Genomic DNA, 26,314 nt, shown 5'->3' with positions numbered 1-26,314 from the left:
TCATCAACTCAGCAAGTATAAAAATGGGAGAAAATTAAATAAACAAATAAAGTGTACACCATGAGAGAAGGAAATAAGCTTTAAGAGATCCCTGCCATTCTGACCCCATAAGAAACAGTGAACTTGCCCACTTGCCCACACACCAAGAACTTAACTACTAAAACCATCATCTGGGGAAGCCAGTTGGAAAAGATTCTCTATAAATAAGGAACTCATACAGAGTTTTCATCCTAAAATCACCAAGAATCAAACTAAGCTAAAATAAACATTAAAGTATGATCCTTAAGAAAGAAAAAAGGAAGTTAAAAAAAAACACAGTCCAATAAAAAATAAATTCAAGAACAATTTGATTAGTCTACCCAAATGAGAAGGAACCAGAAAAGTAATTCTGGTAATATGACAAGACAGGGTTCTAAATCATCCTGAAAAGATCCTACTAGCTCCCCAGCATTGGATCCAAACCAAGAAGAATTCTCTGAAGTGCCAGATAAAGAATTCATAAGGTTGATTATTAAGCTACTCAGGAAGACAACAGAGAAAGGTGAAAACCAACTTAAATTTTAAAAAATCAGGATATAATTAAAATTTTTTCAGAGGAATAGATACTATAAAGGAAAAAACAATGAGAGCTACTGGAAATGAAAGACACACTTAGGGAAATACAAAATACAGTGGAAAATTTTAACAATAAGCTAGAACAAGTAGAAGAAAGAATTTCAGAGCTTGAAGACAAGACTTTCAAAATAACCCAAACAGACAAATACACATAAAAAAGAATAAAATAAATGAACAAAGTCTCCAAGGAATATGGGATTATGTAAAATGACCAAACCTAAGAATAAGTGTTGATTCTAAGAAAGAACAGAAATCTAAAAGTTTGGAAAACTTATTTGAGGGAATAATTGAGGAAAACTTCCCTGGCCTTGCTAGAGGTCTAGACATCCAAACCGAAGAAGTCAAAAGAACTCCTGGGAAATTCATTCCAAAACAATCATCATTAAGGCACAGGGTCATCAGGTTATCTAAATTCAAGATTAGAAAAACATAATTTTAAGAGCTGTGAGATAAAAGATAACCTATAAAGCAAAACCTATCAGATTAACAGCAGATTTCTCAGCAGAAACTTTACAAGCCAGAAGGGATTGGAGTCTTACCTTTCACCTCCTGAAACAAAATAATGGTCACCCTAAAATTTTCTATCTAGCAAAACTAAGCTTCATAACTGAAAGGAAGATAAAGTCTTCTTCAAAAACAAATCCTGACAGAATTTGCCGCCACCAAACAAGCCCTACAATAAATGCTAAAAGGAGTTCTAAATGTTGAAAGAAAACCTTGATATACACCAAAATATAGCCTTCTTAAAGCATAAATCTCACAGTGCCTATAAAACAATAACACAATGAAAACAATCCAAAGCATATAGGCAACAACTACATGATGAGTACAACAGTACCTCACATTTCAATACTAACATCGAATGTAAATGGGCCTCAACGCTACACTTAAAGATACAGAATGGCAGAATGAATTAAATAAACTTCCAACCAAGTATGTGTTGTTTTTAAGAGACTCACCTAATGCATAAGGACTCATGTAAGCTTAAGGTAAAGGGGTGGTAAAAAATATTCCACACAAATGGAAACCAAAAGCAAGCAGGAGTAGCTATTCTTATATCAGACAAAACAGACTTTAAAGCAACAACAGTTTAAAAAAAAAAAAAAAAGACAAGCAAGGACATTGTATAATGATAAAAGGATTAGCCCAACAGGAAAATATCACCATCCTAAATTATATGCACCTAACACTGGAGCACCTAAGTTTATAAAACAATTGGTACTAGACATAAGAAATGAGATAAACAACAACAAAATAATATTGGAGGACTTCAATACTATACTTACAGCACTAGACAGATCATCAAGACAGAAAGTCAACAAAGAAACAGTGGACTTAAACTACACCCTAGAACAAATAGACTTAACATATATTTACAAAACATTCTTTCCAACAACTACAGAATATACATTCTTTTTTTCAGTGTATGGAACATTCTCCAAGATAGACCATATCATAGGTCACACAACAAGTTTCTATAAATTTAAGAAAATCAAAATTATATCAAGCATTTTCTCAAACCACAGGGGAATAAAATTGGAAATCAACTTCAAAAAGAACCCTCAAAACTATAGAAATACATGGAAAATAAGTAATCTGCTCTTGAATGAGCTTTGGGTCAACAATGAAATCAAGATAGAAATTTAAAAATTATTTGAAATGAATGATAATAGTTACACAGCTTACAAAAACCTGTGGGATACAGCAAAAGTGGTGCTAAGACAAAAGTTCATGGTGTTAAATGCCTAAATCAAAAAGTCTGAAAGAGCACAAATGGACAACCCAATGTCACACCTCAAGGAACAAGGGAAACAAGAACAAACTGAACTCAAACCCAGCAGAAGAAAAGAAATAACAAAGATCAGAGCAAAACTCAATGAAACTGGAACAAACAAAAACAATGCAAAAGATAAATGAAACAAAAAGCTGATTCTCTGAAAAGATAAACAAAATTGATAGACTGTTAGTGAGATTAACCAAGAAAAGATCCAAATGAACTCAATCAGAAATGAGACTGGAGATATTACAACTGATACCACGGAAATACAAAAGATTATTGAAGTGTACTGTGAACACCTTTTCACACACAAACTAGAATGTGTAGAGGATATGGACAAGTTCCTGGAAATATACAAGCCTCCTAGATTAAATCAGGAAGAAATAGAAACCCTGAACAGACCAATAACAAAAAGCAAAATTGAAACTGTAATTTTAAAATTGCCAACAAAATAAGTTCAGAACCAGATGGATTCACAGCTGAATTTTATCAGACATTCAAATAAGAATTGGTACCAATCCTACTGTAACCATTCCAAAAGACAGAAAAAGAAGAAATCCTCATTAAATCATTCTATGAAGCCAGTGTCACCCCAATACCAAAACCAAGAAAGAACAAAACCAAAAAAGCTACAGACCAATACCCTGATGGACACAGATTCAAAAATCGTCAGCAAAATACTAGCTACCCAAATCCAACAGCATATTAAAAAGATAATACACCATGATCAAGTCAGTTTTATCATAGGGTTGCAGGTATAGTTTAACATAAACAAGTCAATAAATGTGATACATCACATAAACAGAATCAAAATAAAAAATCATATGATTATCTCAATAGATGCAGAAAAAGCATCTGATAAAATTGAGCATCCCTTTTTTTTTTTTATAAAAACACTCAAAAAAGCTGGCATAGAAGAGACATACCTCAAGATAATAAAAGCCATCTATGACATTCCCACAGGCAACATTATACTGAATGGGGAAAAATTGAAAACATTCTCCCTGAGAACTGGAACAAGACAAAGATGCCCATTTTCACCACTTCTATTGAACATAGTACTGGAAGTCATAGCCAGTATAATCAGACAAGAGAAAGAAGTAAAGAGCATCCAAATTGGAAAAGTGGAAGTCAAAATGTCACTGTTTGCCAATGATATGATCATATGCCTAGAATACCCTAAAGAATAATCCAAAAGCTCCTTGACCTGGTAAATGAATTCAGTAAAGTCTCAGGATACAACATCAATGTACACAAATCAGTAGCACTGCTATATACCAACAATGACTAAGCTGAGAATCAAATCAAGAAGTCAACCCCTTTTACAACAGCTGCAAAAATAATAATAATAAAATACTTAGAAATAACCAAGGAGGTGAAAGATATCTACAAGGAAAACTACAAAACACTCCTAAAAAAGATCATAGATGACACAAACAAATGGCAACATATTCCATGCTCATGGAGGGGTAGAATCAATAATATGAAAATGACCATACTGCCCAAAGTAATCCACAGATTCAATGCAATTCTAATCAAAATACCATCATCATTCTTCACAGAACAAGAAAAAAGCGATCTAAAATTCATGTGGAACCAAAAGAGAGCCCACATGGCTAAAGCAAGACTAAGAAAAAGGAACAAATGTGGAAGCATCACATTTCCCGACATCAAATTATACTACAAAGCTATAAGCTACCAAAACAGCATGGTAATGGTATAAAAATAGGCATGAAGACTAATGAAAGAGAATAGAAAACCCAGAAATAAGGCCAAATACTTACAGCCTTCTGTAAGTATTGACAAAGCATACAAAAACATAAAGTGGGGAAAGGACAACCTATTCAATAAATGGTGCTGGGAAAACTGGCAAGCCACATGTAGAAGAATGAAACTAGATCCTCACCTCTCACCTTATACAAAAATTAACTTAAAATGGATCAAAGACTTAAATCTAAGAACTGAAACTATAAAAATACTAGAAGATAGCATTGGGAAACTTTTCTGGACATTGGCTTAGGCAAAGAATTCATGACTAAGACTCCAAAAGCAAATGCAACTAAAACAAAAATAAATAAATGGGACCTAATTAAACTAAAAATCTTCTGTACAGTGAAATTATCAGCAGAGTAAACAGACAGCCTATAGAGTGGGGGAAAATATTTGCAAACTATGCATCTGACAAAGGACTAATACTCAGAATCTACAAGGAACTCAAACAAATAAGCAAAAAAAAAAAAAAAAAAAATCCCATCAAAAAGTGGGCAAAGGGGCAGGCGCAGTGACTCACGCCTGTAGTCCCACAACTTTGGGATTCCAAGGAAGGTGAAACCCTGTCTCTACTAAAAAGAAAACACAAAAATTAGCTGTGCACGGTGGCTTATGCCTGTGGTCCCAGGTATTTGGGAGGCTGAGGCATGAGAATTGCTTGAGCCTGAGAGGTGGAGGTTGCAGTGAGCTGAGATCATGCCACTGTACTTCAGCCTGGGTGACAAAGTGAGACTGTGCTTCAAAAAAAAAAAAAAAGAAGAAAGAAGAAGAAGGAGAAGGAGAATAGAAGAAGAAGAAAAGAAGGAGAAGAAGAAGAAGAGGAAGCGGAAGAAGAAGAGGAAGAAGAAGAAGAAGAAGGCAGGCAAAGGACATGAATAGGAAATTCTCAAAAGAAGATATAGAAATGGCTAATAATCATATGAAAAACCCGCTTAACATCACTATGCTATACTGCAAGGCTGCAGTAACCAAAACAACATGGTACTAGTACCAAAACAGATATATAGACCAATGGAACAGAACAGAGGCCTTGGATTTAATGCCACACATCTACAACCATCTGATCTTTGACAAATCTGACAAAAACAAGTAATGTGGAAAGGATTCCCTATTTAATAAATGGTGTTGGGAAAACTGGCTAGCCATATGCAGAAAAATTAAACGGGACACCTTCCTTACACCTTATACAAAAATTAACTCAAGATGGATTAAAGACTTAAATGTCAGACCTAAAACCATAAAATTCCTAGAAGAAAACCTAGGCAATACCATTCAGGACATAGGCATGGGCAAAGACTTCATGACTAAAACACCAAAAGAAATGGCAACAAAAGCCAAAATTGACAAATGGGATGTAATTAAACTAAAGAGCTTCGGCATAGCGAAAGAAACTATCATCAGAGTGAACAGGCAAACTACAGAATGGGAGAAAATTTTTGCAATCTATCCATCTGACAAAAGTCTAATATCCAGAATCTACAAGGAACTTAAACAAATTTACAAGAATAAAACAAAGAACCCCATCAAAAAGTGGGTGAAGGACATAAACAGACACTTCTCAAAAGAAGACACTTAAGTGGCTGTCAAACATATGAAAAAAGCTCATCATCACTGGTCATTAGAGAAATGCGAATTGAAACCAAAATGAGATACTATCCCACACCAGTTAGAATGGTGATCATTAAAAAGTCTGTAAACAACAGATGCTGATTATGTGGAGAAATAGGAATGTGTTTACACTGTTGGTGGAAGTGTAAATTAGTTCAACCATTGTGGAAGACAGTGTGGTGATTCCTCAAGGATCTAGAACCAGAAATACCATTTGACCCAGCAATTCCATTACTGGATATATACCCAAAGGATTATAAATCATTGTACTATAAAGACACATGCACACATATGTTTATTGCAACACAGTTCACAATAGCAAAGACTTGGAACCAACCCAAATGTCCATCAATGATAGACTGGATAAAGAAAACGTGGCACTTATACACCATGGAATACTATGCAGCCATAAAAATGGATGAGTTTATGTCCTTTGCAGGGACATGGATGAAGCTGGAAACCACCACTGTCAGCAAACTAACACAGGAACAGAAAACTAAACACTACATGTTCTCACTCATAAGTGGGATTTGAACAAAAAGAACACATGGACACAGGGAGGGGAACATCACACACTGGGGCCTGTTGGGGTGGGGGGCTAGGGTAGGGATAGCATTAGGAGAAATACCTAAAGTAGATAACGGGTTGATGGGTGCAGCAAACCACCATGGCATGTGTATACCTATGTAACAAACCTGCACGTTCTGCACATGTATCCCAGAACTTAAAGTATAATAATAAGAAAGAAAAAATTGATAAATTGGACTTTTAAAAAAAATTAAATACTCTTCCAAAGACCCTTTCAAGGTGACAAAAAGGCAAGCTACTGAGTGGGAGAAAATATTTTCAAGCCACGTGTCTGTGGAAGTACTCAAATCTAGAATATATAAAGAAGTATTAAAACTCAACAGTGAGAAAACAAATACGGTTGTCCCTCATTGTATAGAGGTCCTAGGCCTCTACCTGTACCAAAATTTGCACATATCCATACTCAATCTTACAGTCAGCCCTGGGCATACAAAAAGTCAGCCCTCCATATATGCAGGTATTACATCCTGCGAATACTGTATTTTTGATCCATATTTTGTTGAAAAAAATCCATGTACAAGTGAATCTATGCAGTTCAAACACATGTTGTTCAAGGGTCAATGGTAATCCAGTTAGAAAATGAACCAAAGACATGAGCAGACATTTCATAGAAAAGGATATATGTATGGCAAAGAAGTATGTGGAAAGGTGTTCCACATCAATAGGCATTAGGGAAATGCAAATTAAGATCACTTTGAAGTATCACTACATATTTATTATGATAGTTAAAATAAAATAGTTGGCCAGGTGGAGGGACTGGATCACTCATATTTTGCTGGTGGGCATGTGAAATGATACACTCTGGAACAGTTGGGCAGTTTATTGAAAAGCTAAATGTGCAATTATCATATAACCCAGCAATACTCTTGGATGAAAACTTAAGGTTACCCTAAAACTTGTACATGGATATTCATAGTGGCTTTATTCATAATTATCAAAAATTAGAGTCAGTCTAGATGTCCTTTAATAGACATGTTTGAGATTGCCATTGCATGGTGGTAATAAAGAATAGACCAACTTTAGTTGGTTTTATTTTTATATTTTAATTTTCTACACACAGCATACCCCCTTATTGTCTTCACCCCAGGGTAGACTGTTGTTACTGCCCTGCACTTGATGCACCACTATTGAAAGATATTAGCGGCACCATCAAAGCCTGCAGTGACATTGTTGTCCCTCCGCTAAAGCAAGGACCAGGCTTCCCTCAGAAACTGACTTTACAAATAGTAAATAGAGGCTCTTTCTGAAACCTATCTTCATAAACATATTTCCCTCTCCTAACAAGGAGTCTTGGCCCTTCTGCCCTTTAGTCAGGGTCTTGGTCCTTGGTATTTCTTGCCACAGGGGGCAATAGACAAAGGCTCCCAAACACCTTGAATGGAGGCAGACATTGTGGCTATGTACCTTGTACCCAAAGGATTAAGCTGCCATCTTGCTGGTGGCAGCCCTCCACCCCAGAGAGAGGAAATGCCACTGGTGCTTTGAGGAAGGCTTTGCGCCTTTGATTTTCCATGTCAAGTCAGCACTTAACTGTGACCCTGGACACATGAGGTGAAAAATCTTTGGTTTATTTTGGCATTAATGTATCTTGCCCAACAACATGGGTTTCTGTAAACAGAAGTAGGCATGGAGGGAGGATTAGATAAAAGGGACTCATCCAAGCAGGGATAGCTGCACTATGCTGATTTCTATTAAATGGCAATGGGAGAGACCCTCTTACCCCTGATTTCAGTTAGTGGTAGTTACTTTCATCTTAATAGAATTAATTACAAATTGGAAAGGCTTGGGTCAGCTTCATAAAATGCTGTTATTTATGTTGACATTTTTATGTGGCTTTAGCTAATATATTTTTTAATTTTAGATTCAGGGGCTACATGTGTACATTTATTATATGAATATATTGCATAATATTGAGGTTTGGGCTTCTAGTGTACCCATCACCCAAATAGTGAACATTGTATCCAATAGGTAATTTTTCAACATTTATTCCCTTCCCATTCTCCCACTAATGATAATTATTTTAATCTCAGTAACCAGCAATATACCTGGCCACTCATGCATGTGTACACACACAAACCCTATTTGCTGTAGTGGAAACCATTATGGTGAAGGAGATATCCATGGTGGAAGAGTTGGGCAGAGTGGAGAAAGAAGGACCCTATCATTTGTTGACTGTATGTGCCACATACTCTGCTTGGTGACTTTACATGTCTTAGCTCATTTAATCCTCACCACATAATGTGTAAAGTAGATGCTATTATTATTCCTGTGTTACTGATGAGGAAGCCAAGGCTGAGGGAAGTGAAGTGAGATGATCAGATAATGTCACTCTTCCGGTGCTTAAATTTATAAAACTTCCCCTTCCACTGAGGATAAAAGTCCCAACTCGTCCCAGTCTCCAAGCTGTGTTTTAGGCCCTGTCAACCTCCCTAGTTTTATCTAGGCCCCTCTCCCTCTTGCAGTAGGTGCTCCAGCCACACTGCTCTTTACTCAGTTCCTTTAATGTGCCATATTCTTCTTCTGTGGGGCCATTACTCATGCTATTCTTTTTGTCTGGACTGTTCTCCTGTGTGCCCACCTGCACTCACCAGCGAACTCCTATTCATTCTTCAGGTCTCAGATTTCACATCCTCAGTTCTCAGGGAAGCCTCCTCTGACTGTCCTCTTTACCCTGTAGTGTCCCTCAGACTATGTTAGGTCCCTTTGTTGTATCCTTCTATCACATTCTGCATCTCCTCCCTACCACTAATATGATTTTACATACAACCTTGTGTTCAGGATCGATTTTCTTCATTAGATGAAACTTGCTGTCTATATACTGTCTTGTTCTCTGCTCTATCCCTACTACCTAGTACAATGCCTGACACATGATAGGTATTCAATAAATAATTATTGACTGAATATATATTGAAACCCTCTATAATTAATACATAGTAAGTGCTCAATAAATATAGTTAAAATACAGTTGTTATTATTGTCCAAAAGCAAATAGTTAATCAGAGGCAGAACCAAGATTTATAATCGAAGTCTGAGTCTAAAGTGCATGCTTCTTTTATGATATGACTTTGTCTGCAGAAATAGGTTCTTGGCCCAGCACTGCCCTAACTGGTTGTAGGACACTTAGGGTAAGACACTATACTACTCTGAATCTTAGTTTTTCCATCAGTAAAATGGTTATGGGAGTAGGCAAAGTTCAGATTTATCTTCATGTAACCTAGAAAAGGAGGAGAATAGAAGTCTAGATAGATGGGGATATAAGCAAATAAGTAATTAACCAATACAAATCAGTATCTTCCCTCTGCAAGACAGTTGATGAGCTATAACAAGAACCCTTGATGTTTTTATGCCCTTCAGCCTGGTAACCCTGTTCAAAGGCAATATAGAGTAGTGGATGGTATGTCGGCTTCGGTGTTAGAGAGCCCTGGTTCAAATCCCAACATCCAATTTACTAGCTCTGTGGTACCGGGCAAGTTACCATCCTGAACCTCACTCAATTCCCTTCTCTACAAATGGGATAACACCCACCTTTTAACCTATTTCTAAGGTTAAAAAAAAATACAATAGCATGAAAAGATGTTTTCTTAGTATAGAAAGAGAAACTTCTCCCACCATCCTACCCACCTAACAGTTCTTTCTGTAGTTCTGTGCCATTGAAGGCTACCTCTTGAGGCAAGAGGCACAGGCAATGTTGAGAAAAGAGAGACTGAAGACAAGCAGGCTGATGTCAGAAGCCAGAGTCCAGTGTGTGGAGTTGAATCACCCGTAGGATAGACTGGGGCGGAGGGGAAGATCAGCTTCTGAGGGAGAAGAAAGGAGACTACAAATCTGAGTAAGGGGATAATGGCTAGGCAGATCCTGAGAAGCATGGTAGGGAGCCAGTGGGAAGCCACATGCCTTAGAGGGGACCCCTTTCAAAACTTTGTAGCCCTTTCCCAGAGGCAGGCTTCAAATAATCTTATTAAAGACCCTTGAAACTGTGTTTCTTCCAAATCTTTTTCTTATTTAGTCACATGCATGTATGTTTTGAAATTGTAATCTTAGTGTGTACACTTTTTCAGCGAGTATCTTATCTTCAACATTTTCTATGTCACAAGTCTTCAGTGGCTGTCAAATATCCTAATTTTGCTGAAAGCCCAGAAAGTACATCTCTGTGTATGAACTTTTTGCTTCCTTGAATTACCTCCTTAAAATATATTCCCAAGTATAGGATTCCTGAGCCACAGGGTGTACAATTGGGATTTAATGACCAAAACCAGGTTTTTGTTTTTCTAAGAAAGAAATTACCCATAATATCCTTTCCCCTTCCTTTTCTGGAACTGATAAACACACCCTCTAGAGTTGTGCTGTCTAATATGACAGCCATTAGCCACACGTGGCTGTTTAAATTTTAAGTTTGATTAAATAAAATTCAAAACTCAGTTCCTCAGTAGCACTGGCCACATTACAAGTGCTCAGTAGTCACATATGCATAGTGGCTATTATACTGGACAGCACAGATACAAAACATTTCCATCACTGTAGTAAGTTTATTGGACAGTGCTTCCTTAGAGTTTCTCAAGAGATCATTTTTGGTTTCTTGGGTGGGAGTTCTTTGTGTTCAGGACTTTCCTGGGCATTGAGAGGCTATTTAGCATCTCTGGCCCATGTCCACTAAATGCCAGTAACACATTTCCTTGAGTCAATCTAACAGCCAAAACACTCCATATTTGCAAATGCCCCATAAGGGAACAAAATTAACCCCATTCGAGACCCACTGAGCTTTTAGAGGAAAACATCTCCTAACTTTTTCTTGAGACAAGGTCTTGCTCTGTCACCTAGGCTGGAGTGCAGTAGTACAATCATAGCTTAAGCAATCCTCCTGCCTTAGCCTCCTGAGTAGTTGAGACTACTGGCATGTACCACCATGTGTGGCTAATTCTTTCTTTCTTTCTTTCTTTTTCTTTTTCTTTTTCTTTTTCTTTTTTTTTTTTTTTTTTTTTTTGTAGATATAAGGTCTCACTATGTTGCCCACGCTGGTTTCAAACTCCTGGGCTCAAGTGATCCTCCTGCCTCTGTCTCCCAAATTGCTGAGATTACTGGCATGAGCCACTGCACCTGGCCTTCTTTTTTGAGATGGCCTCAGGTTGGCTCTGCCTGGAGAGGGGGAAGCTTGTAAAGATGGCTTAGAAAAAAAGTCCTGGCTCCATTTCTATTTTCTCCCTTCTTTTGCTGGCCTGTTTCCTGCTTTTTGCAAATTGCAGGAACAAGACCCTGCAGATGGAGAAGATCAAGGCTCGTTTGAAGGCTGAGTTTGAGGCACTTGAGTCAGAGGAAAGGCACCTGAAGGAATACAAGCAGGAGATGGACCTTCTGCTACAGGAGAAGATGGCCCATGTGGAGGAACTCCGACTGATCCACGCTGACATCAATGTGGTACGTGGCTGCCTGGAGCCTATCTCTAAAGCCCTTGAGAAAGAGGTAGTGGTGAGTGATAGGGCCTCTCCTTGAGATGTGGCTCTGGCCAAGCTCAGGGAGCAGGCATCAGTGCAGGCTGTGGTAGAGTAGAAGAATTCAGGAGTTGTGAGATCCAGCCCTGGCTCTGTCACTAACTGACTATATATCACTGGACAAGTCCCTTCTCTCTGGGCCTCATTTTCCCTCTCTGCACTATAAGAGGGACTCAGTACCCTCTAAATGTACTGATTTGATGTGCTCTCATTCTGGGATTCTGGGAGTTGAGAGCTAGTCTTGGGGAAAAGCAGAGCAGGCAGCTGCCTCTAGAATGTAGTTTAAAGTGCTCCAAGCTTTCAGTCAGACCAAACAAATCATCTCTGCCTGCTACCAAAGTGAGACTTCCTCATTGGTATCTCCTTTGGAAACTCTTGGAACATGGAATATGAACTGTCTGCTAAGGTGGTAAGCTCCCCTCTTTTGGAGTTATTCAAGCAGCATCTTAATGGACACTTGTATGAACTGCTGTACTGATGATTCCTTCACAAGGAAGGAGGTTGGCAGTGCTGACCAGTAAGGTCTTTTCAAACCTTTATCGCCCATAACCATGAGGAATATATTTTTTAAATTTACTTTCAAAGGAACTAAGTTTATATTTCTGGGAAACTCATTTCTGTGGCAATACTCATTTTCTGATGTTGTCAGACCTAGGATCATAAAGGAAATATGAATGAGGTTTGGACAGTAAGCAATTGGGATTTTCTGTGTTAGAGATCGCAGAATTCTAGATCTCGTAAAGTATTGACAGTTTGGCTGCCAGCTAACCAATGATACAGGGCCAGTTAAATGAGGAAGCTATTTGCCAGAAGGGCTAAGAATATAAGCCAGTGGATCTCAAACTTGAGCATGCATCAAAGCCACTTTGAGAGCCTAAGACACATATTGTTAGACTCCAGCCCCGATTTTCTGACTTTGTATGTCTGAGGTGAGCCTAAGAATATGCATTTCTGAGTTCCCAGGTGATGCTGATGCTGCTGATCCCTTGGCCACATTTTGAGAATCACTGATCTAGGAGAAAGACTGCTGGCCTGGGAGGCAGAAGCCCTAAGTCTTTATGCAGGATTTGATGCTAAGAAGTATTTCCCCAGGAAAGTCTCTTTTTCTCTTTGAGCCTCAGTTTTCTGTAAAATGGGAGTAAGGTGGACTAAATGAGCTCTGAAGGACATTCCAGCTCTAAGATACTATATTTGAACAATACCATTTATTTAGCAGTAAATATTAATTTAGCCCCTTTACTGAGTACTTTATATGAATTCTATCATTACATCTTCACGAAGATTGCATGAGTTAAGCACTAGATTATCACCATTATACAGATGAAGAAACTGAGGCTTGACCAGAGTTACATAGAGAGGGCATGGGAGATCAAGGACTTGAATATAGACTGAATAAGTTCTGGAGCTTGTGCTATTATTCACTCAGCTATAGAGCCTCTCCGAGAACCTTAGGATCTTTTCTCTGTGCCTTTCCCACTCTATGTTCCAGATGGAAAACACTATCAAACAATCTGAGAATGACCTAAACAAGCTGCTAGAGTCTACAAGGAGGCTGCATGATGAGTATAAGCCACTGAAAGAACATGTGGATGCCCTGCGCATGACTCTGGGCCTGCAGAGGCTCCCTGACTTGTGTGAAGAAGAGGAGAAGCTTTCCTTGGAGTAAGCTACCTGTCCCCAGTCCCTACAACATACCCTCCCTCTGACCCACATACATACCTACATACCTACACACACACGGGCATGTATACATACACAAAGCCTAGCCTGAAAGTCAGAGTACCTAGTTTTAGTCCCAGGCCTTTCAGTGGCTGACTCATTGTGTGATCTTGGGCAAGTCTCTGTGCCAGCTTGTTAAAACAGAAGGAGGATTATTAAACTGGATGAATTACTAGATGAATTAGAACAACTACTAGGTGGCTTTTTAAATTCTTTGTGTGATATTGACAATACAAGACTATGTCTATAACTCTTAAGAGATCATTTCCCAAGTCAGGGTCTAGAAGGGGATATCTAGAAACCTCTAAAAACACAAAAGACTGAGCTTTCCTGGTCTTCAGGAAGTAGGCTGGGACTTCATCTCCTGGCTCAGAGTTAAGAACTAGGCTTCCCTTGCAGAGAGACAGAATTTGACCTGGTAGAGGAAATCATTTCCTAAAGGTAGAGCAAGGTGTCTGTGGAGTTTGTGAGCTTCCTATTCTTAGAGATATGTCACCAGAGGCCTTAGGACACTTAATAGGAATACTCAAAAGAGCATGAGATAGCAGATAGGACTGAATACCCTTTAAGGACCTTGCTAGCCCTAAGATTTCTTGGTCTTCTTGGCCTATCAGAGCTAAGGACCAAGAGGATTATCCTTCTCATCAGACATTGGGCCTAGTACCCAGGGACAATAGCCTTGTGCTTGGGAAGGTGTGGGGACCTTCTAGAATGAGCCACAGCTCAACCCTTGGTTGTATGGCATGGAGTCTTCAAGAGGAGCAAGGTTCTCGTTGCTTTCAGAATGATCTAGCCAGTGTCTCTCATCTCCAAAGTTACTTTGAGAAGCAGAAAGCAGAATGGCAGACGGAACCTCAGGAGCCCCCCATCCCTGAGTCCCTGGCCGCTGCAGCCGCTGCCGCCCAACAGCTCCAAGTGGCTAGGAAGCAGGACACTCGGCAGACGGCCACCTTCAGGCAGCAGCCCCCACCTATGAAGGTAAGTGAGCTGGGTAATGGTTGTGGAGGAAGCAAAGTATCCTCCCATGGAAGGGCTGTGGAAGGCTAGTTCTGGGTCTTTGGCTTTATTTATGCTGGGCCTTCTTTTAATAGCCTTTGCTTGTGACACAGTGGAAGGGGTGACATGGGTGTGCTGTGTTGGACCCACAGGTTTTGTTGCCCCATGTTCCCAGAGGTGTTAGAATGCAGGGAGATTTTCAGGCCCTGCTAAAGTGCAATTCTAAAAGTTAGAAATGACTCTTACACAAATATGTAATTAGCATGTATCATAAATGAGGGAACCAGCAGGATTATAAAGCTGGTTCCAGGAGGATTTGAGGAACAAATATCTATATAGTCAAGAAAGGAGAGGAAGGCTGAAACAAATTTGCAAAGTTAGATACAAAACTGGTTTACATCCCACAGGACAATAAAACTGTAACCTTTATAGTTACTTTTTCTTCCAAACAGAAGTAATTTGCATCTCTACTGGGCAAAAGCCATTTGCAGCTTATCAGTGTAACATCACAGAGCCTGGGTCCTAATCAATTGGTAAATAGTCAAACAAAGAGACATACTTCTAGAGCAGGGGTCATCAAACTACAGCCTACAGGTCAAATCTAATCTGTTCCCTGTTTTTGTTAAAGTTTTATTGGCCCACATGCATGTCTGTATTTGCAAGCTGTTGCAAACAACATGCATACAAGCTATTGTCTATTACTTCTTTCATGCAAAACAGAATTGAGTAGTTGCAGCAAAGATTATATGATGTAAAAAGTCTAAAGTATTTGCTGTCTTGGCCTTTCCAGAAAATGTTTGTTGACCCCTATTCTAGAAAATTAAATAGTCCTTAAGTGGGCCTGTTAGACAATGCTTCATTATAATGATGAATAGATGTGTAGTTATCATTTTGCCTTACTTTCTAGTTTTGTATACTTTTTCTCAACACCCTTCTCTGAACTGGGTTATGTCCTTCCTTCCCATCTTCTATGGCATCCAAGAATACTTGAGTCTACTCACTGATTATTGCTCCCTTCTAATGGGAAATCACTTTGCTTTCTGGGCCCCTGGGGAATCAGAAGTCTAAGCTGTTGCCTGGAAGAATCTGACCACTAACTTTCTTTTTCCTGTGTCCCTCACCAGGCCTGCTTGTCATGTCACCAGCAAATTCACCGGAATGCACCTATATGCCCTCTATGCAAGGCCAAGAGTCGGTCCCGGAACCCCAAAAAGCCGAAACGGAAGCAGGATGAATAAAGAAAGGGAGAGCACATGAAGCTTTGCTAATTATAACCCCTCACCTTGACCAGAGTCATTGATGTCCTGATGTGAAACGACCCTTGCCCAACCCCACGAAGTCTCCTATTTAATGTGATGGAAGCACAACCCCTCTCTCACTTTGCTCCTGTTTCTTTCTGCTCTTGGGATTTCTGGTTTAGGAAGAGATGTGGTTCAGGTGCTAAACAGTGTGTCTGATGATCCCTTCTCTCCCACTCACATTTCAACCCCTGCCCTTGTTTGGAGCTAAGGGAAGGGCAAAAGGCTCAGATATGATTCTCTATCTCTTGTGCCTGAGGCCTGGAGCCTAAGGAGCTGTAGGGTCTGAGGGGCAGGGGAGGCCCATATCTTGTTTCAGGTAAAGGACCCAGTATTTTCCCTCCTTGTACTTTTGCCTTAGGTTCTGAAGGGACAATAGTCTTCATGTTGGATTCTCCAACAGGCTGGGTGCATGTATCCCCCTACTCTTACCCTCATCTCATCCTTAAGGCCCATAGGTAGCTTGGACAGGCCCTCCTTTTCATAATCATTTGGGAGGCATGGCTGTAATTCTTTAGCTTGCCCCACTTCTGTCTCCCAGACATACTAAAATTCTTAGGTACTAGGCTGTTTGTCTTGGGATCTTAAGATCAGTGAACCTTTCCCCAATATCTAGTCTTTGCAAATTCTAGTAGAAGATTTCCACAGTGAAATCAGTAAGCCAGACCAACTCTACATCTCCTGCCTAACCTACTGCCTAAGTCATTAGGGCTGAGGGCTCAGCTGTAGGGGCTTCCTTAGGCTGAGATGGCCCCCTGGCTGACATCTGTGTTGGCTTTTGTTCAGAACCATTACTCTGGCACATGCTCAAGGAGTAGATTTAGATTTGAGTAAATGCCAATCACTTTACACGTGAAGGTGGGTGGGACTTTCCTTCCATTCATCCCTTGCTCTCTTGGATCTGAACTCTTCTGTAGCCTCAGCTCAGGGCAGCTGCTGGCCTCTCCTGTCCTGTGGATTGTGCAGGTGGCCTTTCCTCCCAAAAGAAAAGGCATCAGGCTCCCCAAGCCCCACAGCTCTCCTTTCCACCAAAGCCAGGTTTCCTGGTAAGGTCACTCAAAGATAAGGGATGGGGATGGGGGCTGACTGACAAAAAATTTTAGCCCCAGGTCTCAGTACCTGGCTGGGGAGGGGGATATTTTTCCTTCCTTAAGTAGTTTTACATTGCCACAGTGTGTATGTGTTCACAATATAAAATGTTCCTCTGCTCTTTGAAAGTAAGAGTGTTGTGTCTGTACAAATCCTTTTAACATGCATTAATTGGAGTAAATTCTGAGTATCTACTGTGTATTGGGTAATACAAAAGATGTAATGTCATTTACCTTTCTGGGTAGCTCTTGTTTGCTCTTATTCATTCCACCTTACAGATGAGAAAGCCAGGCACCAAGGACAATAATTTACCTAATTATCACAATAATTTCCATTTATTTAGCACCTACTCTGTGCCAGGTCCCTATGCAAGTTGCTTAGTATAAATGATTGTATTTGACTCTCAAAATACCTTACAAGCTAAGTATTCTTATCACCATTTAAAAAAAAAAAAGGATACTGAACCTCCAAAAACTTAAAAGCTTTTTCAGAGTTAAACAGCTAGTAATAGGAAATTGCAGGATTTGGAGCCAGCTTTGTCCAACTCCAGAGCTCATTTTTTTCTACTTCTTCTCCATGATCATTTTTAAGAAAACCTTTCTCCCTTTTGGAATGGCTTGATGATGAGAGTGGTTGAAATAACTTTGGAACTGAAATCAATGACTGGGTGTCAAATGACTGATTCAGGGATGTAAAGGCCTTGTTGCCTGTAGGGATACAATAGGGAACAACTTTAAATGGATATCCCAGCTTCAGAGCTCCCTTAGAGTAAGCTGAGTTTGCCATTAAGACTGCACCACAGATAAGCATCTCCCTCTGTCTAATCCTGCTTCTTTACCTCCCCTTCCCTTCCACAGGTGTTAATCCCAAGGGCTCCCTGAGTAATATCCTGTATACTAATCTGTCTCTGTGCTTGTCAGGGAATTCAACAGCTAAATAAAACCTCTCTGTGCCTCAGTGTCCTCATCTGGAAAATGGGGAAAATATTAGCACTTATTTCATGGGATTGTGAACAATGTGAGGCACATAGTAAGCACTCATAAGTATTAACATCCTTTTATCCACTGTGCCTCTGGGTTTAGGTAGATTGGAACACTAGTCAAAAATTATACTACTCATCTTCCCTGATATCACCCCAGGTTTTGTATAGCTACAGGCCTGCTTTTGAAGTGACTCAGGCTCACTCTGGGCAAAGGGAGGACACTCATCTGTGCAACTTGGAGTACATCTTAACCTGTATAGGCCGTAGTGAGTCCCTGTAAAGTTCAGGAGGCATGGCCATAGCTCTGCATCCTTGGCACAATGGAGGTCAGGTCTGTCAATTATGTTGTAGTGATGGTAACAGGTTTTGAACTCTAAGCACCAACAGCCAGGAAAGCCATTTCCTAGGGATGCTTTTGAAGGGGAAGAGAATAATCATGTGTTGAGCACCTACACCTGCCAGCCACTTGGTGGGGCACTACTATCTCATGTAGTCTTTCTGGTTCATTTATCTATTGCCGTGAAACAAACCACACAAACACTTAATGGCTTAAAACAACCATCTTTTATTTGCTCATGACTCTGCAGTTTGAGCAGAACTTGCTGGGAATGGCTAATTTCTGTTCTATGTGGTCTTGCCTCAGACAGCTTGGCTAAGGCTGTAAGATCCAAGATGGCTGCACTCTCATCTGGCACCTCACCTGGGGTGGCTGGAACAGTAGTGGGCTGGATGTCTTAATACCAACTCCAACCTTTGTAGTCTTTTATCCTCCAGGGCCTTTCTCCATTTGGCATTGCACTTCAATAATCAGACTTTTTTACCTGGCAACTGGCATCCAAGAGGGTGAAAACCAAAGCAGACTGACTTACCCTTCTCTTCCTTCTTCTCTGTCTCTCCTAACCCCCTTGTATTATTTTTTTCATTATATTTTTGTTCCTTCTCTTAATTCTTTATTCTCCCTTAAGCAAGTCTTGGGTTCACCTGCTCCACTGCACTTAGGCAAAAGAAACACAGACTTTTGAGGTAGACAGACTTGAGTCTGACCTGGCTTTGCCCCTTCCTACTTGCTGGGCAATTACTTTACCCTTTTTGAGCCTCAGTTTTATCATCTGTAAAAATGGACACATATAACACATGTAAACAGCAAGGTCTTTTGTGGCATAAAACCAGAAGTCATATAGCAATACTGCCTCTGCACTCTATTGGTCAAAGCAAGTCACAGGGCCAGCTCAGGTTTAAAGGGTAAAGGAAATATATACTCCATGTCTTGAAGGGAGGAGTTACATGCATGTCAGAGATGGGAGGAATTGTTGCCAGCCATATTTACAGACAATCTATCACATTTTCTGACAACAGTATTTTAAGGAAGGTGTTATTAGATTGATGCAAAAGTTGTGGTTTTTGCCACTACTTTCAATGGTAGACACCACATTTACTTTGGTACCAATGTAATATGCATCCCTTTTTACAGGTGATAGAACTGTGGCTCAAAAAAGGTAAAGTTGTTGCTTAACAAACAAGTAGGAAGGGGCAAAGCCAGGTCAGACTCAAGTCTGTCAACCTCGAAAATCTGTGTTTCCTTTGCCTAAGTGCAGTGCTGCAGGTGAACCCAAGACCTGGTTAATGGAGAATAAAGAAAGGAAGAAAAGGAACAAAAAATGTAGTGAAAAAGAAGACACGGGGCTTGGGAGAGAGAGAGAGAAGAAGGAAGAGGAGGGTGAGTAAGAAGAGTAACAGAAGTAAGGCAAGGTATCCTTTATATTTGCTTTACATTGAAAGCAGTTTCTTCAACATTTCCATTTCATGCTCACCTTGTTCTGTTGGTAAAGAATGTATTATTAACATACACATTTTACAGATGAGGTTAAGGGAACCAACTTGCCCAATAAAGATTACATAGCAGGTTATGAGCAAAGCCATAACTAGAACCTAGGCCTTCCAATCTGGGAATCACTTAGGCTGTCGCATTCTCTATATGCCGCACAGAGCAGAGATTAATTGTATGCATGTTTTGTGCCAGAGGTGGCTGCCTTTATATATATATATATATATACTTTAAGTTCTGGGGCACATGTGCAGAACATGCAGGTTTGTTACATAGGAATACACATGCCACAGTGGCTTGCTGGACCCATCAACCCATCATCTACATTAGGTATTTCTCCTAATGCTATAGCTCCCCTAGCCCCCCACCCCCTGACAGACTCTGGTTTGTGATGTTTTCCTGTCTGTGTCCATGTGTTCTCATTGTTCAGCTCCCACTTATGAGTGAGAACATGTGGTGTTTGGTTTTCTGTTCTTCTGTTAGTTTGCTGAGAATGATGGTTTCCAGCTTCATCCGTGTCCCTGCGAAGGACATGAACTCATCCTTTTTTATGGCTACATAGTATTCCATGGTGTATATATGCCACATTTTCTTTATCCAGCCTATCATTGATGGGCATTTGGGTTGGTTCCAAGTCTTGCTATTGTGAACAGTATTGCAATAAACATATGTGTGAGTGTGTCTTTATAGTAGAATAATTTATAATCCTTTGGGTATATACCCAGTCATGGGATTGCTGGGTCAAAAAGTATTTCTAGTTGTAGATCCTTGAGGAATCGCTACACTGTCTTCCACAGTGGTTGAACTAATTTACACTCCCACCAACAGGGTAAAAGCATTCCTGTTTCTCCACATCCTCTCCAGCATCTGTTGTTTCCTGATTTTGTTAATGATCACCATTCTAACTGGCACGAGATACCATCTCATTGTGGTTTTGATTTGCATTTCTCTAATGACCAGTGATGATGAGCTTTTCTTCATATGTTTGTTGACTGTATAAATGTCTTCTTTTGAGAAATGTCTGTTCATATCCTTTGCCCATTTTTTGATGGGGTTGTTTTCTTCTTGTAAATTTATTTAACTTCTTTGTAAATTCTGGATATTAGCCCTTTGTGAGATGGATAGATTGCAAAAATATTCTCCCATTCTGTAGGTTGACTGTTTACTCTGATGATAGTTTATTTTGCTGTGCAGAAGCTCTTTAGTTTAATTAGATCCCATTTGTCAATTTTATTTTATTTATTTTTTATTTTTTGCCATTGCTTTTGGTCTTTAAGTCATGCAGTCTTTGTCCATGTTTATGTCCTGAATGGTATTGCCTAGGTTTTCTTCTACAGTTTTTATGGTTTTAGGCCTTCTGTTTAAGTCTTTAATCCATCTTGAGTTAATTTTTGTATAAGGTGTAAGGAAGGGATCCAGTTTCAGCTTTCTACATATGGCTAGCCAGTTTTTCTAACAACATTTATTAAATTCCCCATTACTTCTTTTTATCAGGTTTCTGAAAGATCAGATGGTTGTAGATGTGTGGTGCTATTTCTGAGGTCTCTGTTCTGTTGCATTGGTCTATATATCTGTTTTAGTAAGAGTACCATGCTGCTTTGGTTACTGTAGCCTTGTAGTATAGTTTGAACTCAGGTAGCATGATGCCTCCAGCTTTGTTCTTTCTCTTTGGGATTGTCTTGGCTATGCAGGCTCTTTTTTGGTTCCATACAAAATTTAAAACAGTTTTTTTCTAATTCTGTGAACAAAGTTAATGTTAGCTTGATGGGGATAGCATTGAATCTATGAATTACTTTGGGCAGTATGGCCATTTTCACGATATTGATTCTTCCTATCCATGAGCATGGAATGTTTTTCCAATTGTTTGTGTCCTCTCTTATTTCCTTTAGCAGTGGTTTGTAGTACTCCTTGAAGAGGTTCTTCATATCCCTTGTAAGTTGTATTCCTAGGTACTTTATTCTCTTTGTAGCAATTGTGAATGGGAGTTCATTCATGATTTGGCTCTCTGTGTGTCTATTATTGATGCATAGGGATGCTTCTGATTTTTGCACATTGATTTTGTATCCTGAGACTTTGCTGAAGTTTCTTATCAGCTTAAGGAGATTTTGTGCTGAGATGATGCAGTTTTCTAAATATACAATCGTGTCATCTGCAAACAGAGACAATTTTAATTCCTCTCTTCCTATTTGAATACCCTTTATTTCTTTCTCTTGCCTGATTGCCCTGGGCAGAACTTCCAATGTTATGTTGAATAGAATTGGTGAGAGAGGGCATCCTTGCCTTGTGCCAGTTTTCAAAAGGAATGCTTTCAGTTTTTACCCATTCAGTATGATATTGGCTGTGGGTTTGTCATAAATTGCTCTTATTATTTTGAGATACGTTCCATCAATACCTAGTTTACTGAGCGTTTTTAGCATAAAGAGGTGTTGAATTTTATCAAATGCCTTTTCTGCATCTATTGAGATAATCCTGTGGTTTTTGTCATTGGTTCTGTTTATGTGATTGATTACGTTTATTGATTTGGATATGTTAAACCAGTCTTGGATCCCAGTTATGAAGCTGACTTGATGGTGTTGGATAAGCTTCTTGATGTGCTGCTGGATTCGGTTTGCCAGTATTTTATTGAGGATTTTGGCATCGATGTTCGTCAGGGATATTGGGCTGAAATTTTCTTTTTTGTGTGTGTCTCTGCCAAGTTTTGGTATCAGGATGATTCTGGCCTCATAAAATTAGTTAGGGAGGAGTCCCTCTTTTTCTATTGTTTGGAATAGTTTCAGAAGTAATGGTACCAGCTTCTCTTTGTACCTCTTGTAGAATTCAGCTGTGAATCCCTCTGGTCCTGGACTTTTTTTGCTTGCTAGGCTATTAATTACTGCCTCTATTTCAGATCTTATTTTTGGTATATTCAGGGATTCTACTTCTTGTTGGTTTAGCATTGGGATGGTGTATGTGTTGAGGAATTTATCCATTTTTTCTAGATTTTCTAGTTTATTTGCATAGAGGTGTTTATAGTATTCTCCAATGGTGGTTTGTATTTCTGTGGTATCAGTGGTGATATCCCCTTTATCATTTTCTATTGTGTCTATTTGATTCTTCTCTCTTTTCTTCTTTATTGTCTGGCTCATCATCTATATATTTTGTTGATGTTTTCAAAAAACCAACTCCTGGCTTCTTTGATTTTTTTGAAGGGTTTTTCATGTCTCTATCTTCTTCATTTCTGCTCTGATCTTAGTTAATTCTTGTCTTCTGCTAGCTTTTGAATTTGTTCCCTTTTGCTTCTCTAGTTCTTTTATTTGTGATGTTAGGGTATCAATTTTAGATCTTTCCTCCTTTGTCTTGTGGGCACTTAGTGCTATAAATTTCCCTCTAAACAATGCTTTAGCTGTGTCCCAGAGATTCTGGTACTTTGTGTGTTTGTTCTCATTGGTTTCAAAGAACTTATTTATTTCTGCCTTAGTTTAGTTATTTACCCAGTAGTCATTCAGGAGCAGGTTGTTCGGTTTCCATGTTGTTGTGCAGTTTTGAGTGAGTTTCTTAATTCTGAGTTCTAATTTGATTGCACTGTGGTCTGAAATACTGTTTCTTATGATTTCCATTCTTTTGCATTTGCTGAGGAGTGTTCTACTTCAAACTATGTGGTCAATTTTAGGATAAGTGTGATGAGGTGCTGAGAAGAATGTATATTCTGTTGATTTGTGGTGGAGAGTTCTGTAGATGTCTATTAGGTTCGCTTTGTCCAGAGCTGAGTACAAGTCCTGAATATCCTTGTTAATTCTCTGTTTTGTTGATCTGTCTCATTGACAGTGGGGTGTTAAAGTCCCCCACTATTATTGTGTGGGAGTCTGTTTTATTGCAGGTCTCTAAGAACTCGCTTTATGAATCTAGGTGCTCCTGTATTGGGTGCATATATATTTAGAATAGTTAGCTCTTCTTGTTGCATTGATCCCTTTACCACTACGTAATGCCCTTCTTTGTCTCTTTTGATCTTTGTTAGCTTCAAGTCTGTTTTAACAGAGACTAGGATTTCAACCCCTGCTTTATTTTTTATTTATTTATTTATTTTTATTTTGCTCTCCCTTTGGTTGGTAAATATTCATCCATCCCTTTATTTTGGCCTATATGTGTCTTTGCATGTGAAATGGGTCTGGTGAATACAGCACACCAATGGGTCTTGTCTCTTTATCAAATTTGCCCGTCTGTGTCTTTTAATTGGGGCATTTAGCTCATTTACATTTAAGGTTTATATTGTTATGTGTGAATTTGATTATGTCATTAAGTTGCTAGCTGGTATTGCCCGTTAATGATGCTCTTTCTTCATAGTGTCGATGGTCTTTACAATTTGGTATCTTTTTGCAGTGGCTGGTACTAGTTGTTCCTTTCCATGTTTAGTGTTCCTTCAGGATCTCTTTTAAAGCAGGCCTGATAGTGACAAAATCTCTCAGCATTTGCTTGTCTGTAAAGGATTTTATTTTTCCTTTGCTTGTGAAGCTTAGTTTCGCAGGATATGAAATTCTGGGTTGAAAATTGTTTTCTTTAAGGTTGTTGAATATTGGCCCTCACTCTCTTCTGGATTTTAGGGTTTCTGCAGAGAGGTCCTCTGTTAGTCTGATGGGCTTCCCTTTGTGGTTAACCCAACCTTTCTCTCTGGCTGCCCTTAACATTCTTTCTTCATTTCAACCTTGGTGAATCTGACTATTATATGTCTTGGGGTTGCTCTTCTTGAGGAATATCTTTGAATTGTTCTCTGTATTTCCTGAATTTGAATGTTGGCCTGTCTTTCTAGCATGGGAAAGTTCTCCTGGATAATATCCTGAAGAGTGTTTACCAATTTGGCTCCATTTTCTCCATCACTTTCAGGTACACCAATCACACGTAGGTTTGGTCTTTTTCCATAGTCCCATAATTCTTGGAGGCTTTGTTCATTCCTCTTCATTCTTTTTTCGCTAATCTTGTCTTCATGCTTTATTTCATTAAGCTGATCTTCACTCTCTGATATCCTTTCTTCCACTTGATCAATTCATCTATTGATACTTCTTTATCCTTCACGAAGTTCTTGTGCTGTGTTTTTCAGCTCCATCAGGTCATTTATGTTCTTCTCTAAACTGGTTATTCTAGTTAGCAAATCCTCTAAATTTTTTTTTCAAGGTTCTTAGCTTCCTTGCATTGGTTAGAACATACTCCTTTATCTCAGAGGACTTTGTTATTACCCACCTTCTGAATCCTATTTCTGTCAATTCATCAACTCATTCTTTATCCAGTTTTGTTCCCTTGCTTGCAAGGAGTTGTGATCCTTTGGAGGAGAAGAGGTGTTCTGGTTTTTGAAATTTTCAGCTTTTTGCACTGGGTTTTCCCCATCTTCGTGGATTTATCTACCTTTGGACTTTGATTTTGGTGACCTTCACATGGGGTTTCTGCGTGGACCTCCTTTCTGTTAATGTTGATGCTCTTTTTTTTGTTGTTTGTTTGTTAGTTTTTCTTCAAAGAGTCATGCCTTTCTGCTCAGGTCCGTTGGAGTTTTCTGGAAGTCCACTCCAGACCCCTTTTGCCTGGGTATCACCAGCATAGACTGCTGAACAGGAAAGATTTCTGTCTGTTCCTTTTTCTGGAAGCTTTGTCCCAGAGGCACACCCACCACATGCCAGCTGGAGCTCTCCTGTATGAGGTGTCTGTCGACCCCTGCTTGGAGGTGTCTCTCTGTCAGGAGGCACAGGAGTCAGGGACTCACTTGAGGAGGGAGTCTGTCCCTTAGCAGGGCTCAAGAGCTGTGCTGGGAGAACTGCTGCTTTCTTCAGAGCCGGCAGGCAGGAATGTTTAAATCTGCTGTAGCCTGCGCCCACAGCTGCCCCTTCCCCCAGGTGCTCTGTCCCAGGGAGATGGGGGTTTTATCTATAAGCCCCTGACTGGGGCTGCTGCTTTTTTTCTAGAGATGCCCCGCCCAGAGAGGAGGAATTTAGAGAGGCAGTCTGGTTACAGTGGCTTTGCTGGCTGACTCTTACACTAAAGGTAGGACCTCACTCCACAGGGAAAGGTCAGATGATTTTAACGGTCCTGCTGTTAAAGTCCAGTTTCCTGTTATCATTATGCTCTCAGCTTTCCCAAAGCAACTATCAGTATCTTTACAATGATCAACATCTCCCAAGCTGAACATGGGGAAGGCTATTAGCTCAAGTCCATGTACTGTTAGGCTAGTTACTTAACCTCTCTGGGCCTCAAATAGTCCTTTTCTTATAGCACTGTCATGAAGATTCAGTGAGCTAATACTTGTTAAGCGCCTAGAAGAGTACCTGAAAAGTGTTCAATTAGTGGTAGTTATGAGGAAGATGTTAGTAATGATGATTAGCTTCCTGAGAAGCCAAGGATGATGATGATGATGATGATGATGATGATGATGATGATGACTTACTCAGAATTCCAAATGTACAAAATCGTAGGGTTCAATAGGTGAGGGGTTGTCCTTGTATAGGTTCTCCCATAATGGGCAAGCAGACAGCTAGGAGTTATGGTGCCTTTCCTGAAGATTGAGAAGACTCTGAGGCTCACCTGCCACCAGCCATTTAACCT

The 26,314-nt window shown here is 39.6% G+C and overlaps 1 protein-coding gene across 5 annotated transcripts in view; it reads left to right on the top strand.

Moving 5' to 3' along the window:
* The window catches only part of ZC4H2 (zinc finger C4H2-type containing), a 115,501-nt gene extending 98,322 nt beyond the window's left edge, over nt 1-17,179 (top strand). For 3 of the 5 annotated variants that reach the window (XM_054544669.2, XM_063721181.1, XM_002831734.5), the window contains 4 exons: nt 11,599-11,770; nt 13,334-13,506; nt 14,379-14,541; nt 15,684-17,179. In XM_054544669.2, the coding sequence (XP_054400644.1) occupies nt 11,615-11,770; nt 13,334-13,506; nt 14,379-14,541; nt 15,684-15,797 (606 nt within the window). In that variant the 5' untranslated portion in view covers nt 11,599-11,614 and the 3' untranslated portion in view covers nt 15,798-17,179. Of the gene's footprint in view, nt 1-11,343; nt 11,771-13,333; nt 13,507-14,378; nt 14,542-15,683 lie in introns of all 5 variants that reach the window. The other 2 variants (XM_063721180.1, XM_009234926.3) reach the window with 2 other exon arrangements.
* Nucleotides 17,180-26,314: the final 9,135 nt, after the last annotated feature.

Source organism: Pongo abelii, chromosome X, assembly GCF_028885655.2.
Source record: "Pongo abelii isolate AG06213 chromosome X, NHGRI_mPonAbe1-v2.0_pri, whole genome shotgun sequence".
NCBI classification, from domain to species: Eukaryota; Metazoa; Chordata; class Mammalia; order Primates; family Hominidae; genus Pongo; species Pongo abelii.
This window is presented reverse-complemented; position numbering and strand designations above follow the sequence as displayed.